The sequence below is a fragment of the Oncorhynchus gorbuscha genome, linkage group LG12, assembly GCF_021184085.1.
Source record: "Oncorhynchus gorbuscha isolate QuinsamMale2020 ecotype Even-year linkage group LG12, OgorEven_v1.0, whole genome shotgun sequence".
Classification (NCBI taxonomy): Eukaryota; Metazoa; Chordata; class Actinopteri; order Salmoniformes; family Salmonidae; genus Oncorhynchus; species Oncorhynchus gorbuscha.
Window position 1 is genome coordinate 23,440,799 of NC_060184.1, and position 19,512 is coordinate 23,460,310.

The 19,512-nt window shown below is 42.9% G+C and overlaps 1 protein-coding gene across 9 annotated transcripts in view; it reads left to right on the plus strand.

Annotated features, from left to right (window-relative positions):
• The first annotated feature begins 2,712 nt into the window (after positions 1–2,712).
• LOC123990727 (protein FAM184A-like) overlaps positions 2,713–19,512 on the plus strand; it is a 114,465-nt gene continuing 97,665 nt past the window's right edge. For 8 of the 9 annotated variants that reach the window (XR_006830705.1, XM_046291539.1, XM_046291537.1 and 5 more), the window contains exon 1: positions 2,720–3,426. Coding sequence is in view for 8 of the 9 variants with exons in the window: in XM_046291539.1 (XP_046147495.1) it covers positions 3,265–3,426 (162 nt within the window). In the remaining variant the exon portion in view is untranslated. Of the gene's footprint in view, positions 3,427–19,512 lie in introns of all 9 variants that reach the window. The other variant, XM_046291538.1, reaches the window with a different exon arrangement.

Consider the following 19,512-nt stretch of genomic DNA (forward strand, 5'->3'; position numbering starts at 1 on the left):
CTGACAGCTCCTTACAGACTGGCAGCTCCTTGCAGACTGGCAGCTCCTTGCAGACTGGCAGCTCCTTGCAGACTGGCAGCTCCTTGCAGACTGACATCTCTGGCTGCTTCATGCAGACTGACAGCTCTGGCTGCTTCATGCAGACTGACAGCTCTGGCTGCTTCATGCAGACTGACAGCTCTGGCTGCTCCATGCAGACTGACAGCTCTGGCTGCTCCATGCAGACTGACAGCTCTGGCTGCTCCATGTGGGCTGACAGCTCTGGCGGCTTCTTACAGACTGGCAGCTCCTTGCAGACTGGCAGCTCCTTGCAGACTGGCAGCTCCTTGCAGACTGGCAGCTCCTTGCAGACTGGCAGCTCCTTGCAGACTGGCAGCTCCTTGCAGACTGACAGCTCTGGCTGCTTCATGCAGACTGACATCTCTGGCTGCTCCATGCAGACTGACAGCTCTGGCTGCGCTGAACAGACAGGAGACTCCAACAGCACTGTAGAGGAAGAAGGCTCTAGCTGCGCTGAACAGGCGGGAGACTCCGGTAGCGCAGGAGAGAAGAAAGGCTCTGATAGCGCTGAACAGGCGGGAGGCTCCGGCAGCGCAGGAGAGGCGAGGCGCACTGTAGGCCTGATGCGTGGTGCTGGCACTGGTGGTACTGGGCCGAGGACACGCACAGGAAGCCTGGTGCGGGGAGCTGCTACCGGAGGGCTGGTGTGTGGAGGTGGCACAGGATGGGCTAGACCGTGAAGGCGTACTGGAGATCTTGAGAGCAGTGTTGGCACAGGACATGCAAGGCTAGGGATATGCACAGGAAGCCTGATGCGTGAGGCTGGCACCAACTTCACCAGCCGACTAACACGCACCTCAGGACGAGTATGGAGCGCTGACCCAGGTGCCATCAAATCCCCGACACGTTCCATCAGGCGAATTCCATGCAAAAAGCACCAACACAGCAACTGCCTCATTTCTCTCTCCTCCAATTTCCCCATTAACTCCTTCACGGTCTCTGCTTCGCTCACCTCCAACACCGGCTCTGGTCTCCTCCTTGGCTCCTCACGATAAACAGGGAGAGTTGGCTCAGGTCTGACTCCTGACTCTGCCACACTCTCCCTGAGCCCCCCCCCCAATACATTTTTGGGGTTGACTCTCAGGCTTCCTTGCCAACCGTGTTCCCTCATATCGCCAGCTCCTCTCTCCGGCTGACTCTGCTCTCCTCGCTGCCTCCACCTGTTCCACCTTTGGGCGGCTACACTCCCCTGGTTTAGCCCAGGGTCCTCTCCCGTCGAGGATTTCCTCCCATGTCCAGAAATCCTTATTTCGAATCTCCTCTTTGGGCTGCTCCAGCCTGTTGACACGCTGCTTGGTCCGTTCACGGTGGGTGATTCTGTAACGGTTTTCTAGGTGTGGTGAAGGAGAGTCGGACCAAACTGCAGCGTGTAGATTGCGATCCATGTTTAATGAACAAAAAAAACGTAACACGAATCTAAAACACAAACACTACAAAACAAAGAACGTAACGAAAACCGAAACAGCCTATACTAGTGAAACCTAACATAGACAGGAACAAGGACACTAAGGACAATCACCCACGACAAACTCAAAGAATATGGCTGCCTAAATATGGTTCCCAATCAGAGACAACGATAAACACCTGCCTCTGATTGAGAACCCCTCCAGACAGCCATAGACTTTGCTAGATCACCCCACTAGCTACAATCCCAATACATACACACCAAAACCCCAAGACAAAACACACCACAATACAAAAACCCCATGCCACACCCTGGCCTGAGCCAATACATGAAGATAAACACAAAATACTTCGACCAGGGCGTGACACATTGGAGCAACTATACGTACCGCATTGATTATATGCAACGCAGGACACGCTAGATAAACTAGTATCAACCATGTGTAGTTAACTAGTGATTTTGATTGATTGTTTTTTATAAGATAAGTTTAATGCTAGTTAGCAACTTACCTTGGCTTACTGCGATCGTGTAACAGGCAGTCTCCTTGTGGAGTGCAATGAGAGGCAGGTGGTTAGAGCGTTGGACTTGTAAGGTTGCAAGATTGAATCCCCTGAGCTGACAAGGTGAAAATCTGTTGTTCTGCCCCTGAACGAGGCAGTTAACCCACTGTTCCTAAGCCGTCATTGAAAATAAGAACGTGTTCTTAATTGACTTGACAAGTTAAATATTTTAAAAAGGTGTAAAAAATATATATTTTTTAAATAAAACCGGCCAAATCGGTGTCCAAAGATACCGATTTCTGATTGTTATGAAAACTTGAAATCGACCCTAATTAATCAGCCATTCCGATTAATCGGTTGACCTCTAGTTACGAGCCTACTATATTCAGCAGTGATTTAAGACTAGCTCTGTGGAAATGTTCCTATGTATAGGTGCTCCAGGCATGCAGGCAGCAAGCTTGATCAATGAACAGCTTTGTCCTCCTCACACATCTCCTAAAATGTGTGATCTGGCCACACACACACGCACGCGCACTCGCACACACGCCATGAACCATATCCCCAAAATATGCAGCGTTGTCCTTCTCACACACCTCCTAAAATGTGTGATATTAATACTATTGAAATGTGGTGAAGGTTTCCGCGGACTCTGATCCCCATCGTAACAGTACCAATAATATTTCATCGCATCAATGAAACTTAGGGGAGAGCGTGAAAACGAACGGAACTGACGTCAGTCATGTAAACTGTTGAAGTGATCCATGGTAACCGAGTCCTTAGCAGTGCAGCAACCACTCAGCCTGTCATAGCTAGTTATGCATTGAAGAAAACACTCTTCGGACCGGCTCTCTCCGGTGCAAAATATCGGGTTCAACGTGAGTAACATCAATTCACCAAGCTCTTTCATTCGTGCAAATACAAATCGACGAATTTCCGGAATTTGAGTGTGGTCAAACTAATGCTGTTGCTACACCTAACGATAGCTATCTAACGTTAGCTAATGCTGAGGACCTCTTCATGAAACTGCAACATTTCTGTGATGATGATGGTAGGCAGTGTTAATTGGTTCAGCAAATAAGGGCAAATATTACAACGTTATGCTAGCAGCTATTGCATTAGTTTTTTTCCTGCGCAAAATGAGAGATTGATATCCAGCCGTTGAAAGATTGATGTCTTGATGTTGTTTTATTTTACGGTTTCGAGGAGAAAGATCCCGTTGCAGGAGAACCTGCTTTGACCATTGTGCCATTGATCGCTACATCACATTCTTATAGTAACAACATTTGAAGGATCGTGAAGATGGCGACTGGAGCGGGTTGGCAGCAGTACTACAGCCCTGCTGTTGGCAATCCATCGACCGGAGCAGGGAAATATAATTCTGGCTCATCATCAACAATCACCATGGAATATACCCAAGATCTGCACCTCAAAATGAGCAAGAAAATAGCACAGCTGACAAAGGTAAGGATTGTAACTGTTATATTTAGACATTCGGGTATCAAGGGTCCTTGTATCAGGTGCTGTGACCCTGCTACTGCACCTGTCAAGGCTCGGGTGCTGAGGAGGTAACTGACCCCGATCCTATCCTCCATCAGCGAATCGATGCTCTGACTGTACAGAACGCAAATGTAACAAGTATGTTGCTAGCTAATGTAGTCATTAAGTTTGTAGAAAATGAAAAGCCTAGTTTGGTCATGGGTATTATTCAATCATACAATTGAACACGGGACGCCATTACTGTATTACTCAGTGTCTTATACTGCTCAATAATAATAACTTTTAACCCGAGGTGCTAACAGCTGTTTATACCACCAGCTGGAATGAAATGATTGTGTGTGTGTGCTGATCACACCCTAAAGCCATTTTCAAATTGAGAACATGTAATTGTTACCCCTTTTAATAAAGCCTATGTTTTGCTACAAGGTAATTTAGGAGGCAAGTATCCCATCCACACTAGGAGCAAGATCCATTGAAGTAAAGAAGAGATAGTGGTTCCACATGATCCTAGAACCTGACCTTGTATGGGCTATTAACCCTTTAAAGTGGGCACAGCTTTTGCTCGTGGCAGGGTTTCAAATTTCAGTACATGTTATATGTGAGTTGGCTAAAGTACAAGACAGACTAGGACACCAGACTAGTATTTTACCTTCTCTAGCCTTGCGGTTTTCCATTTGATAACTAATCCAAAAGGATTGTCCTACGTACTAACCCAAAGTGTGTGTGTGACCATGTTTGTACACCCCAGCAGCCCCTCTCCTCTGTCTGTGCTTCATCTGTTAAGACATTTATTTTTCCGCCCTGTCAAACAGACACAGACAGACTTCAACTGATTTAAAGACTAGTGGCAAGTGTCCTCTTGTCCAGGTCATAACTCAGTCAAAACATTGCAGTAGTGGACATGGGTCTGAAAGGGTATACATGTAACCTGCCCTAAAGAAGCATTAGAAGGCAGCTCCATTGTCTGTTTCTGAAGCTCTAGTTTGGTCAAACCACTGTCTCCTACTCACTGCAGTAAGGTCCTGATTCATAACGTTTGCAGTGTCATTCCGAGTCAGTTGACACTACAGTATTTTGAAGCTCATTGGGATGCAATACTTTTATATTTTTCAGCTTTACAGCGCAGCATTAGATGTTTGTTTCAATCTCATAGTCACCTGAATGAGTGATGCGGGAAAAAAAGTTTGGATGCAAAGGCATTTCAAACTGATGGGCCATATTTTAGCCAACTGTAATCATCTTTTTGAACATTTGAATATTTCCTTTATTGATCTTTTTAAATCGGATCTTGTGTCACACCATTTGCACAAAATCCTTTCTGTAAAATGTTTATTTTTCTTGTACCGCTGCCCGCGCGAGAGCAGTATTTTATTGTCTGTTGAATTTGATATAGGATGGCTGTGAAGACTGTAAGTTGGCCATAGCAACCAGCTCCATATAGTTCAAGGTAATATCACGCAGGTATTAAGATGCATGTTTTTCTGAAGCAACTGGCCTTGACCAGTCTTTTGTCCTTAGCTTTGGCTATGAGTAAGGTTATGGGTTTCTAGATAAAAGCACCTAAAAACAGAATATTATGCAGATATATTATGTACCCTTAATATTGTTCCAAGGACAAACGGGTGCAAGGCAGTCTAATTTTATAGCCTATTTTAAGTACAGAGCTGGATCTAGCTGTAGGCTTTAAAAGCAAAAGCTTTCCACCTGAATAGTCAAACTACAACACTATTATACACAACAGGGCTACAGACTTTGACAATTTAGACACATTTATGTGACCCTTTGATTATGGCTTCGTGAGTTATATGTTTAATTGGTAGTATCTGTGCGAGTTGCACATTCTACCTGGACACCGCAATCAAAACTGCCTATTTCTTGCCTGGATAAGACCATGATCTGGTCGAACAGTAAAGTGCATTATCCTCATTATTCCTGAAATGATTGTGTCTGCCCTGCGGCTGTGCCTGTTTCGTTAGGGACGGCTGCTGTGACGAGCGATGCTCACTCACTTTCCCCTTATGTGGGCACTGAAACATGCATTCTCTATGTATAAAATGCAATTTGGAAGCAACTACTGTTGTACTTGTTGAAAACTTTCTGTACTGTAGGTATACTTTTTATTTCTCAACTCTCAATATTGAGCTAGAATCCCACTGTTTTATAATACTTAATTTCACAAAACAACAAACCTTTGAATGTAGTTTTTATAACCGTGTGTTGAGCTACTTCTGCGCATTTAGCCCTCCAGTCATCCCTGACATCAGTATACTATATTCCCCACTTCCCTGGCAATTACAGGCTCTCATTGAACAGTTACCACAAGACCCAAACGAGATCAATGCAAAACACTCAGTTCTATCATGGTGAAAATCCTGTGTTCCAACGGCACATTGTCTTAGCTAATCCAAGTTTATCATTTTAAAAGGCTAATTGATCATTAGAAAACCCTTTTGCAATTATGTTAGCACAGCTGAAAACTGTTGTTCTGATTTAAAGACACAATAAAACTGTCCTACTTTAGATTAGTTGAGTATCTGGAGCATTAGCATGTGTGGGTTCGATTACAGGGTTCGATTACACTCAAAATGGCCAGAAACAAAGATCTTTCTTCTGAAACTCGTCAGTCTATTCTTGTTCTGAGAAATGAAGGTTATTCCATGCAAGAAATTGCCAAGAAACTGAAGATCTTGTACAACGCTGTGTACTATATATTATTTATATTATTTATTTTATATATTATATATATATACTACTCCCTTCACAGAACAGTGCAAACTGGCCCTAACCAGAATAAAAAGAGGAGTGGGAGGCCCCGGTGCAAAACTAAGCAAGAGGACATGTACATTAGAGTGTCCTCAACTGGCAACGTCATTAAATAGTACCCGCAAAACACCAGTCACAACGTCAACAGTGAAGAGGCGACTCCGGGATGCTTTTCTTCTAGACAGAGTTGCAAAGAAAAAGCCATATCTCAGACTGGCCAATAAGAAGAAAATATTAATATGGGCAAAAGAACAGACACTGGACAAATGTAAGTTTTTGAGGTGTTAGGATCACAAAGATGAACATTCGTGAGACACAGAAAAAAAATGAAAAGATGCTGCACCATTTGTCAAGCATGGTGGAGGCAATGTGATGGTCTGGGGGTGCTTTGGTGGTGGTGGGAATACATTTACATGTCTTGGAATGGCCTAGTCAAAGCCCAGACTTCAATCCAATTATGAATCTGTGGTATGACTTAAAGATTGCTGTACACCAGCGGAACCCATCCAACTTGATGGAGCTGGAGGAGTTTTGCCATGAAGAACTCCCAGTGGCTAGATGTGCCAAGCGTATAGAGACATACCCCAAAAGACTTACAGCTGTAATTGCTGCAAAGGGTGGCTCTACAAAGTATTGACTTTGGGGGGGTGAATAGTTATGCATGCTCAAGTTAATTTTTTTTGTGTCTTATTTCTTGTTTGTTTCACAATAGAAAATATTTAGCATCTTCAAAGTGGTAGGCATGTGTACATCAAATGACACAAACACCCTAAAAATGTAATTAAATTCCAGGTTATAAGGCAACAAAATAGGAAAATGCCAAGGGGGGGGTGAAGACTTTTACAAGCCACTGTGTGTGTATATGTGTGTGTACAGTTGAAGTTTACCTACACTTTGGGGTCCTTAAAACTCATTTTTCAACCACTCCACAAGTTTCTTATTAACAAACTATAGTTTTGGCAAGTTGGTTAGCACATCTACTTTGTGCATGACACAGTAATTTTTCCAACCATTGTTTACAGACAGATTAATTCACTGTATCACAATTCCAGTGGGTCAGAAGTTTACATACACTAAGTTGACTGTGCCTTTAAACAGATTAGAAAATTCCAGAAAATTATGTAATGGCTTTAGAAGCTTCTGATAGGCTAATTGACATCATTTTAGTCAATTGGAGGTGTACCTGTGGATGTATTTCAAGGCTTACCTTCAAACTCAGTGCCTCTTTGCTTGACATCACGGGAAAATCAAAAGAAATCAGCCAAGACCTCAGAAAAAATATAGTAGACCTCCATAAGTCTGGGTCATCCTTGGGAGCAATTTTCAAATGCCTGAAGGTACCACTTTCATCTGTACAAACAATAGCACGCAAGTATAAACACCATGTGACCACGCAGCCATCATACCGCTCAGGAAGGAGACTCGTTCTGTCTCCTCAAGATTAAGGTACTTTGGTGCGAAAAGTGCAAATCAATCCCAGAACAACAGCAACGGACCTTGTGAAGATGCTGAAGGAAACAGGTACAAAAGTATCTATATCCACAGTAAAATGAGTCCTATATCGACAACCTGAAAGGCCGTTGAGCAAGGAAGAAGCCACTGCTCCAGAACCGCCATAAAAAGGCCAGACTAAGGTTTGCAACTGCACATGGGGACAAAGATCGTACTTTTTGTCCTCTGGTCTGATGAAACAAAAATAGAACTGTTTGGCCATAATGACTATTTGTCACGCCTTGGTCAATATGTTTTGTGTTTTCGTTTTATATTTGGTCAGGCCAGGGTGTGACATGAGACTTTGTTATTGTATTGTTCGTTTTGGGGTTTGTAGTATTTAGGATCGCGGCTGATTAGGGGTGTTGTATAAGCTTGGCTGCCTGAGGCGATTCTCAATCACAGTCAGGTGATTCTCGTTGTCTCGGATTGGGAACCGTATTTAGGTAGCCCGAGTTTCACTTTGTATTTTGTGGGTGATTGTTCCTGTCTCTGTGTTGTTTCACCAGATAGGCTGTAATTAGTTTACACGTTCCGTTTGTTGTTTTTGTATTGAGTTATTTAATTTATCGCTTTTTTTCCATTCATTAAAGATCATGAGTGACAAACACGCTGCATTTCGGTCCGACTCTCTTTCCACAAACGAAGAACGACGTTACAGAATTTGTTGGGCCGGTTGGACATACTGCCAAATTCTCTAAAACAATGTTGGAGGCGGCTTATGGAAGCGAAATTAGCATTAATATATATGGCAACAGCTCTGGTGGACATTCCTGCAGTCAGCATGGCAATTGCACGCTCCCTCAACTTGACCTTTTGACATTGTGTTGTGTGACAATACTGCACATTTTAGTGGCATTATATTGTCCCCAGCACAAGGGGCACCTGTGTAATGATCATGCTGTTTAATCAGCTTCTTGATATGCCACACCTGTCAGGTGGATGGGTTATCTTGGCAAAGGAGAAATGCTCACTAACAGGGATGTAAACAAATTTGTGCACACAATTTGAGACAGACAAGCTTTTGTGCGTATAGAATTTCTGGGGACTTTTTATTTCAGCTCATGAAACCATGGGACCAACACTTTACATGTTGTGTTTTATATTTTAGTTTAGTATGTATACATTTTTTGGGACAATTTGGATATCTGAAAAAATGTCATGCCTAGCCTACGAGATATCTCATATGGTTTTGAGATACGGATTGTGCAAAATGCACATCGGCCATTGCAAGTGTATACATAGACCTCATTGGTGAAAAGTATTTTAGGACATTACATTAAAAATACATGGCTTCTAGAGTGGGTTTTATATTTAGAGTTAGCGATCAGGCTCATGCGTTATTAGTTTCCACTTCCTCAGGTCAATTAGCCCTAAATCATGAATCAGGCCTGTGTGATATTAGTGCACATAAAGATGTAGGGACATTCATCTCTTTTCAACAATTCTGGAACCCTATTTTGACAGTAAAATATAACAACAATAGCCTAATGTCATGAATTTTGGTTTGACAAATCACTGGATTAGGTTGCACATCAAATGATCTTGTATCATGCATTCCTGCTTGGACATGTTAGATGAAACAACTTACAGTATTGATTGAATTCCATCTCAGTAGTCTATGACACTTCTGAATAAAGAACTGTGAATGACTTTAATAACTGTATAAGATGGTTACATTTAGTTTTATTGCGTGGCGCTGCAGAATGTTGTGCTACCAAATCATGGGCATACAGTATTTTTTATTTTTTTTATTTTACATTTATTTTACTAGGCAAGTCAGTTAAGAACACTCTTATTTTCAATGACGGCCTAGGAACAGTGGTTTAACTGCCTGTTCAGGGGCAGAACGACAGATTTGTACCTTGTCAGCTCGGGGATGTGAACTCGCAACCTTTCAGTTACTAATCCAACGCTCTAACCACTAGGGTACCCTGCCGCCCCAGTAGTGGAAACATTAGATGCAAGCCTTGCAGCACAGTTAAAACATGTTTCCTCATTTACATAGAAACCCATTAGTTACATAGTTATATTATCTTAATGATGCAGATTCCCATTTTTAACAGAATATTGCCTTTAAAGAGTGAGTTGGAGCCAGAGAGTCAGCCTTCTCAGCGCTCCTGTTCTCCAAGCACTGCCCTGTTAACCTTTCTTCTGGAGCATGTTTAACTTAGAATGAAACCAATCTCTGATTTAGCTGCAGCTAGCTCCCAGCACCATGTATTTACTTCTGAAATGGAGAGGTTTGCTCTCTGTAAAGTGATGACAACCACACTTGAAGGAATGTGTTTCTCCCTTTTAGCCCAGCCGTGCCAAGTGGTCCCGTCCATCCCATCTCCCCAGTGGATTTCTCTCTGTAGTGAGATCACACAAGAGGATGGGCTCAGGCTGCGTTAATACCTCTGCCAGAGAGGGGAATGTAGTGCAATGCACTGTCTGCATGTGTCGTGCCATAATCCCAGGGGTTAAAAGTGATTTGATTTCTTTGTCTTATCAGGTGGCAGGATTGCCTGGGCTGTGCTACAGAGCAGATGGCTGTGGCCCAGGGCTTAGTTCCAATAGGTATTGCTGGGAGGAACTGTAACAATATGTTATTTTAGGAAACAGCTTCAGCGTTATCCGGTTGACCTCAGAATGAAATGGCACTGCAGGCTTAACAGAAAACGCTTATTCTGCGTAAGCATGTTAACGCTACAGTACCTATGAGTGGGTAGGAAATGTACTGCAAGATTGCAACCAAAGATGTGCTCCAGAAGGATGGCAAGAAAGAAAGTCTGACAACTCAATCTTTCTCAGGAAATATGCCATTTATGGAGAGAGAAAAAATTACACATTTTATAGTCAATAGTATTTTGTGGTGAAGAAAAAAGGTTGTTATTTGAGAACACATTGTCCATGACTTTACCTGCAGGGACTGGGGATATTGAACATTATTTCAATTACTCTCCCAGAAGGATTCAGAGAGGGGTCAAAATCAAATGAGAAAACTGTCAAAATCAAACCCTGCTGTAGATAAGGCAGGGTTGTTATTAACCTTGGCAGGATGCTTTGGGATGAATCCCATGTCAGATTTCATTAAGATACGCTCTCATACCCCATGGCTGCCTTGTCACAGGATACATGTGGAAACTTGTCTCCGATTCACCACCGACTGTCAAATCAAACTTTATTTGTCACATGCAACTAATACAACAAGTGTAGACCTTACCGTGAAATGCTTACTTACAAGCCCTTAACCAACAGTGCAGTTCAAGAAGAGTTAAGAAAATATTTACCAAATAAACTAAAGTAAAAAAATAATAAACAGTAACACAATAACACAGCTATATACAGGGGGTACAGGTTAGAGGTAATTTGTACATGTAGATAGGGTGAAGTGACTATGTATAGATAATGAACAGTGAGTAGCAGCAGTGTACCAAACAAATGGATGGGGGGGGGGGGGTTGTCAATGCAATGGTCCAGTGACCATTTGATTAATTGTTCAGCAGTCTTATGGCTTGGGAGAGAAGCTGTTATTGAGCCTTTTGGTCCTAGATTTGGCGCTCTGGTACTGCTTGCCGTGCGGTAGCAGAGAGAACAGTCCATGACTTGGGTGACTGGAGTCTTTGACAATTTTTTGGGCTTTCCTCTGACATCGCCTATTATATAGGTCCTGAATTGCAGGAAGCTTGGCCCCAGTCATGTACTGGGCCGTACGCTCTACCCTCTGTAGCGCCTTACGGTCGAATGCCGAGCAGTTGCCATACCAGGCGGTTGCGCAACCGGTCAGGATGCTCTCGATGGTGCAGCTGTAGAACCTTTTGAGGATCTGGGGACCCATGTCAAATCTTTTCAGTCTCCTGAAGGGGAAAAAGTTTTGTCTTGCCCTTTTCACGACTGTCTTGATGTGTTTGGACCATAATAGATCGTTGGTGATGTGGACACCAAGGAACTTGAAACTCTTCACTCGCTCCACTACAGCCCCCTTGATGTTAATAGAGCCTGTTTGGCCTGCCCTTTCCTGTAGTCCACGATCAACTCCTTTGTCTTGCTCACATTGAGGGAGAGGTTGTTGTCCTGGCACCACACTGCCAGTTCTCTGACTACCTCCCTATAGGCTGTCTCATCGTTGTTGGTGATCAGGCCTACCACTTGTGTTTTCAGCAAACTTAATGATGGTGTTGGATTCGTTTTTGGCCACACAGTCGTGGGTGAACAGGGAGTACAGAAGGGGACTAAGTACACACCCCTGAGGGGCCCCAGTGTTGAGGATCAGCGTGGCAGACGTGTTGTTGCCTACCCTTACCACCTGGGGGCGGTTGCAGAGTGAGGTGTTTAGTCCCAGGGTCCTTCGCTTAGTGATGAGCTTTGAGGGTACTATGATGTTGAACGCTGAGCTGTAGTCAATGAACAGCATTCTCACATAGGTGTTCCTTTTGTCCAAGTGGGAAAGGGCAGTGTGGAGTGCGATTGAGATTGCATCATCAGTGGATCTGTTGGGGCGGTATGCGAATTGGAGTGGGTCTATAGTATCCGGGAGGATGCTGTTGACGTGAGCAATGAACAGCCTTTCAAAGCACTTCATGGCTACCGACAAGAGTGCTACTGGACAGTTATCATTTAGGCAGGTTATCTTTGCTTCCTTGGGAACCGGGACTATGGTGGTCTGCTTGAAACATGTAGGTATTACAGACTCCTTCAGGGAGAGATTGAATATGTCAGTGAAGACACTTGCCAGTTGGTCCACGCATTATTTTTTGGGGGTGTTTTTTTTGTGTGAATTTGACCCCTTTTTCTCCCCAATTTCGTGGTCTACAATTGTTTAGTGGCGATGAGACAAGATAGTAGCTACAACTCCCGTACGGGCTCGGGAGAGACGAAAGTTGAAAGTCATGTGTTCTCTGATGCACAACCCAACCAAGCCGCACTGCTTCTTTGTTTCAAATATTTGTTATTAAACACACGCAAGAATGGTGTATAGGTATACAAGACTGGTATACAATTCTTATCTAAACATAAAAGAGCATACAGGAACAACAAGACCCAGAGTTCTGGGTGCAAAACAAATAATACAAAACACGACATACAAAACAAGGACATGTAGAAAAGCCGCACTGCTTCTTAACACAGCGCCCTCCAACCCGGAAGCCAGCCACACCAATGTGTCGGAGGAAACACTGTGCACCTGGCAACCTTGGTTAGCGTGCACTGCGCCCGGTCCGCCACAGGAGTCGCTGGTGCGCGATGAGACAAGGATTTCCCTACCGGCCAAACCCTCCCTAACCCGGACGACGCTAGGCCAATTGTGCGTCGCCCCACGGACCTCCCGGTCGGTGGTTTTAAGGTCTTGTTCACATTGGCTACCGAGCGTGTTATCACACAGTCATCCAGAACAGCTGGTGCTCTCGTGCATGCCTCAGTGTTGCTTGCCTTGAAGCGAGCATAAAAGGCATTTAGCTCGTCTGGTAGGCACGCATCACTGGGCAGCTCGCGTCTGGGTTTCCCTTTGTAGTCCGTAATAGTTTTAAAGCCCTGCCACAACTGACGAGCATCAGAGCCGGTGTAATATGGAGTTGGTCCCCCCTTTGCTGCTATAAGGCTTTCCACTAGATGTTGGAATATTGCTGAGGGTACTTGCTTCCATTCAGCCATGAGCTGTGTGATGCAACCCGTGGTAAACTGTCATTTCCATACATACTGCTCATCTGTCATCTGCTAGAACACAGCACTGTGGTGACAATAATGCAGGATTTAGCCTGTAAAGTTCTGGAAAGTGGCTTTGAAGGTGAATATCTAGCTCTAATTATTTCACCTCAAGTGTCTATGACAGACTCCAGGCAGCAATGAATCCTGGGAAACAGTACCCTGACCAGTGAGTGTGAAAGTAACCCATGCATTTCTAATGTGATAGGCCCAAGCATTTACCAAGGCTATTTGAGTCGGCTGTCTGTTTGTTGTTAGGGGGACCATATTGTACTGCAGTGGTTCCCAATCAGGATTACTAGGACCCCTGAGGGTACTTGGCCTATCCACAGGGGTACTTGAGAAGACTTGTGACCATACGCTTACTGGTAAAATGCAAATTGGGGGGTACTTCAGGCGTACTCTGGGCAGAGTAATTCAGTTGGTGGTGCAGTAACCAAACAAAGTTGGGAACCACTGCTGTCCTGTACTGAGTTTCAACAGGGATGTGAGAAATTGAGGAACCCCAGAACAAAAACAGGTGAAGAAGATTAGAGAGGGCAGAGTGGAGGTGTCAGGTGGGGAACTGATGACATCACAGGACGGACACGATCCTGAATGTCAGCACAGGTCAGAACACAAACACATGGACTGACTGTTGGACTAAATAATAATTGTTATTTACATCCGTTTGGAATCTTGCATCATTCTTATAATGTTTTGAAATTGAAATGCATCCACAATCATAATCAATGTCAACCCTCATCATTTACACTATATGGCCAAAAGTATGTGGACACATGCTTGTCAAACATCTCATTCCAAAATAATGGGCATTAATATTGAGTTGGTCCCCCCTTTGCTGCTATAACAGCCTCCACTCTTCTGGGAAGGCTTTTCACTAGATGTTGGAACATTGCTGCGGGTACTTGCTTCCATTCAGCCACAAGAGCATTAGTGAGGTCAGGAGCTGATTTTTAGGCTTGTGTGCGGCTGCTCGGAAATTGAAACACGTTTCATGAAGCTCCCGATTAACAGTTCTTGTGCAGATGTTGCTTCCAGAGGGAGTTTAGAACTCGGGAGTGAGTGTTGCAACCGAGGACAGAAGCACACTCGAAGGTTCTGTTCTTTGAGCTTGTGTGGCCTACCACTTCGCGGCCTAGCCGCTGTTCCTCCTAGTAGTTTACACTTCATAATAACAGCATTTATAGTTGACCGGGGCAGCTCTAGCCAGGCAGAAATTTGACAAACTGACTTGTTGGAAAGGTGTCATCCTATGACGGTGCTACGTTGAAAGTCACTGAGCTCTTCAGTAAGGCCATTCTACTGCCAATGTTTCTCTATGGAGATTGCATGGCTGTGTGCTCGATTTTATACACCTGTCAGCGACTAGTGTGGCTGAAATAGCCGAATCCACGAAAATAAAGGGGTGTCCACGTATTTTTGTATATACAGTGTATGAAACATAGCTAGCTAGTAAAATTATTTACAGTTGCCGATGTTACACGTTTTCTAACAAGAGGCGTGGTGCATAGCAAATTAGGAAGCACAAGGCTAACTAGCTAGCCAACTCAAGTCATGTGCTAACGTTTGCTGGTAGGTGGCTGTAGGTGTCTGGTTGTAACGTTAATGCTTGCTGTTTAATGTCCATATCTATATAAAATATATCCCTGATTTGTAAAACTATCTTTGTAGTCGTAGATATGGCTACAGATAGTTTTTCAGCTAACTTAGCCCAAAACATATTTTCCCCGCACTGTATGTTTGCCAACAATTCCAATAGGGGTTTCATTATGTAAACTAAGCCAGCCACTGTATTTGCCACCTGCCCTCTTGGTTCTGTCATCGGCCATAGCTGAGCTTCTGTTCTAGCTAAATCCAACTCTTTGTTTCAAAATCTGTTCGCTATATTCAGGTTGAAACATGTATGGTTGAATGTCACCATGTACTGTAGCTAATAGAAAATCAAAAAATGCTCCATAGTCGCGCTAGTGAGAGGAATCACTTGAAGCCATTGCATTCTGATCAGCGCTTTCAGTTGTGCCCAAACAGTATTTCCAATAATTCTTCAGTGAGATCCCTATTGGCTCCTTGATTTGCCGATAGAAGTTGTTATCTTTGTTAGAAGATAACGTTTTGCTACGATGACGTCACAGCACCAATTTGTCTTGCTGCAGCAAGGTTTTCATCAAGGATCTCTCTGTACTTTGCTCTGTTCATCTTTCCCTCAATCCTGACTAGTCTCCCAGTCCCTGCCTCTGAAACGCTTCACCATAAGGATGGTTTCAGGTTTCCTCCAGACATATCAATTGGCATTCAGACCAAAGAGGTCAAACTTGGTTTCATCAGACCAGAGAATCTTGTTACTCATGGTCTGAGTGTCCTTTAGGTGCCTTTTGGTGAACTCCAAGCGGGCTGTCGTGCCTTTTACTGAGGAGTGTCTTCCGTCCGGCCACTCTACCATAAAAGCCTAATTGGTGGAGTGTTGCAGAGATGGGATAATCTTCCAATAGGACAACCATCTCCACAGAGGAACTCTGTCAGTGTGACCATCGGGTTCGTGGTCACCTCCCTGACCAATGCCCTTCCCTTCCTCCCGGCGGACAACTCTAGGAAGAATCGTGGTGGTTCCAAACTTCTTCCATTTAAGAATGATGGAGGCCATTGGGTTTTTGAGGATCTTCAATGCTAGACATTTTTTGGTACCCTTCCCCAGATCTTTGCCTCAACCCAATCCTGTCTCAGAGCTCTATGAACAATTCCTTCAAATGGCTTGGTTTTTGCTCTGACATGCACTGTCAACTGTGGGACCTTATATAGACTGGTTTGTGCTTTTCCAAATCATGTCCAATCAATTGAATTTACCACAGGTGGAATAAAATTGTACAAATAATTCAAGGATGATCAATGGAAATAGGATGCACTTGAGCTCAATTTTGAGTCTCATAGCAAAGGTCTTATGTAGCATGTAGTGTGTTTTACATTGGATACAAGTAGAGACTCACAGCTAGACAATGGTATATCATGCAGTTGAGGAGCAATGGGAAAGTCATTCTGCTTTGAAAGTTGATAAACTTGTAACCCCACGTTTGAGAATGGCCCTTGAATGTTTTGGTACACCTACTGGAGTGTTCTTCTTTCAGCATTGTTCACACCCTCTTAAGAATTAGTCCCACCCATCGCTAAGGATTCACATGTGAGGCCATGTGGTAAAGACACACTATTTGTCACATGCACAGGATACAGAAGGTGTAAACACTAGAGTGATAGTACTTGCATTTTACATTTAAGTCATGCATAATTGCATGACTTAAATATTGCTACTATGCATAATTGCATAGTAGCAATATTAAATTATGTTTACCCACCACACTTGTCTAAACAGATGGGTCATGTGAAGGAAATGCTATAACCACCCCCCAGCCACATTTAGCAAAGTGGAGCATGTACACATGTTCATTAACTTCTTCGAGATAGGGGGCGCTCTTTTAATTTTTCGATAAAAAACGTTCCCGTTTTAAACAAAATATTTTGTCACGAAACGATGCTCGACTATGCATGTAATTGACAGCCTTGGAAAGAAAAAAACTCTGACGTTTCCAAAACTGCAAAGATATTATCTGTGAGTGCCCCAGAACTAATGCTACAGGCGAAACCAAGATGAGTTTCATACAGGGAATGCCCCAGATTCTGAAGGCGCTGTGTTCCAATGTCTCCTTATATGGCTGTGAATGTGCCAGGAATGAGCCTGCCCTTTCTGTCGTTTTCCAAGGTGTCTGCAGCATTGTGACGTATTTGTAGGCATATCATTGGAAGATTGACCATAAGAGACTACATTTACCAGGTGTCCGCCCGGTGTCCTGTGTCAAAATTATTGCGTAATCTCTAGGTCCATGCGCGTTCCATTTCTTCAGAAGACAAAGGCAACTGCCACGAAGGATTTATCATCGATAGATATGTGAAAAACACCTTGAGGATTGATTCTAAACATCGTTTGCCATGTTTCTGTCGATATTATGGAGTTAATTTTGAAAAAAAGTTCGCGTTTTAATGACTTAATTTTCGTTTTTTTTCTTACCCAAACGTGATGAAGAAAATGGAGCGATTTGTCAACACAAATAATATTTTTGTAAAGACTGAACATTTGCTATCTAACTGAGAGTCTCCTCATTGAAAACATCTGAAGTTCTTCAAAGGTAAATTATTTTATTTGAATGCTTTTCTGGTTTTTGTGAAAATGTTGCATGCTGAATGCCAGGCATAATCCTATGCTAGGCTATCAATACTGTTACACAAATGCTTGTTTTTCTATGGCTGAGAAGCATATTTTGAAAATCTGAGATGAGTGTTGTTAACAAAAGGCTAAGCTTGAGAGCAAATAGATTTATTTCATTTCATTTGCGATTTTCATGAATAGTTAACGTTGCGTTATGTTATTGAGCTTGCGGATAGATTTACACAATCCTGGATACAGGTTTTTTTCGTAGCTAAACGTGACGCAGAAAATGGAGCGATTTGTCCTAAACAAATAATCTTTCAGGAAAAACTGAACATTTTCTATCTAACTGAGAGTCTCATTGAAAACATCCGAAGTTCTTCAAAGGTAAATGATTTTATTTGAATGCTTTTCTGGTTTTTGTGAAAATGTTGCCTGCTGAATGCTAACGCTAAATGCTATGCTAAATGCTACGCTAGCTATCAATACTGTTACACAAATGCTTGTTTTGCTATGGTTGAGAAGCATATTTTGAAAATCTGAGATGACAGTGTTGTTAAAAAAAAGGCTAAGCTTGAGAGCTAGCATATTGATTTTAGCGATTTTCATGAATAGTTAATGTTGCGTTATGGTAATGGCCTTGAGGCTGTAGTCACGATCCCGGATCCGGGATGGCTCGAAGCAAGAAGTTAAATACTATCGATGGCTGTAATCACCCCCAGACACACCTGCTAATTTCATGGGTCATATAATAATCTGCCTGAAGTGGTATTTTTTTATTTAGACATATAGCTAGCTAACTAGCTAGCTAAACAATGAACCAGAAAACCTCCAACTCATACTACCAATACAAACATTGTCATAGCTGTAGTATGAATCTACAGGTAGCTCAAGCTAACAAACTAGGTCCAATGTTAGCTAGCTAACATTAGGCTATAATTAGCAATGCAAATTGATTTCTGATTAGAATAATATTACGACACAGATCATACACGTAATGTTAGCTAGCAAGCTAACTTTTGCTAGATAACTAACAGTAACGTAAACTCACCCCATTCCATACAAATGTGCGCAACCGCGACATTCAAACGAGGCGACAAAGAAAATTAATGGGACTGTAGCGACTTTGTTGACTTCAAAATCTGGGGAGTGAACTACGTTTCTATTCAAGCGTTGGTCGACATGGTAATGGCTCTATAGTATTGGAGAAAAGTTTTAAAAAACGGACCCTCCGTTACATTGTGACGTGTCATGCCGTAACGTACAGCACGCATAAAGCAACTATTTCTGTCTTACAATCTCCACCAGGTGTAGCACTTCTCTCATCTTTTAAAAACAAGAAATTGACAGTGACTGGATTAAGGGGGGGATACCTAGTCATATTTTGTGTCGTCACTGCAAGTGATCACGTCTCTCACGTCTCTTCTGAAGATCACTTTAGCACCGTCCTAAAAACCTGACTCAAATTCGACACAAACCTTCAAATAGTTATGTAATCACACATTATATAAACTCTTTATAGCGTTTTATTTACATTTTAGAGGCGATAAGGTGATAAGTTGGACAGATCGAGTGAAAAAAAGCTAACATCTGTCCTTACTATCACGCATTAGTTTTGCTTCCCCACCCGCCATTTTTAAAAAGACCCGCCGGGGCTCATTGCCTGCTTGAATCATGCAGAAACGGGCAGCGTTTAGGTCATGTCATTTATTTTGTTGGAAAGGAGAGAAAGTGTGCTTTACAATGGTATTGACATCACAGTTGATCTGGAAGTATTACGTTTTTTGGGGTGATAAAATAAGGTCAATTGTATGGACCAAGGCGATGTACAAAAGTGAGTGAGTTTACATTACGCTTTAACTTGCAATAAAAACTACTTCATGACAAAATTAGAAACTTTTTTATCAGAATATGTA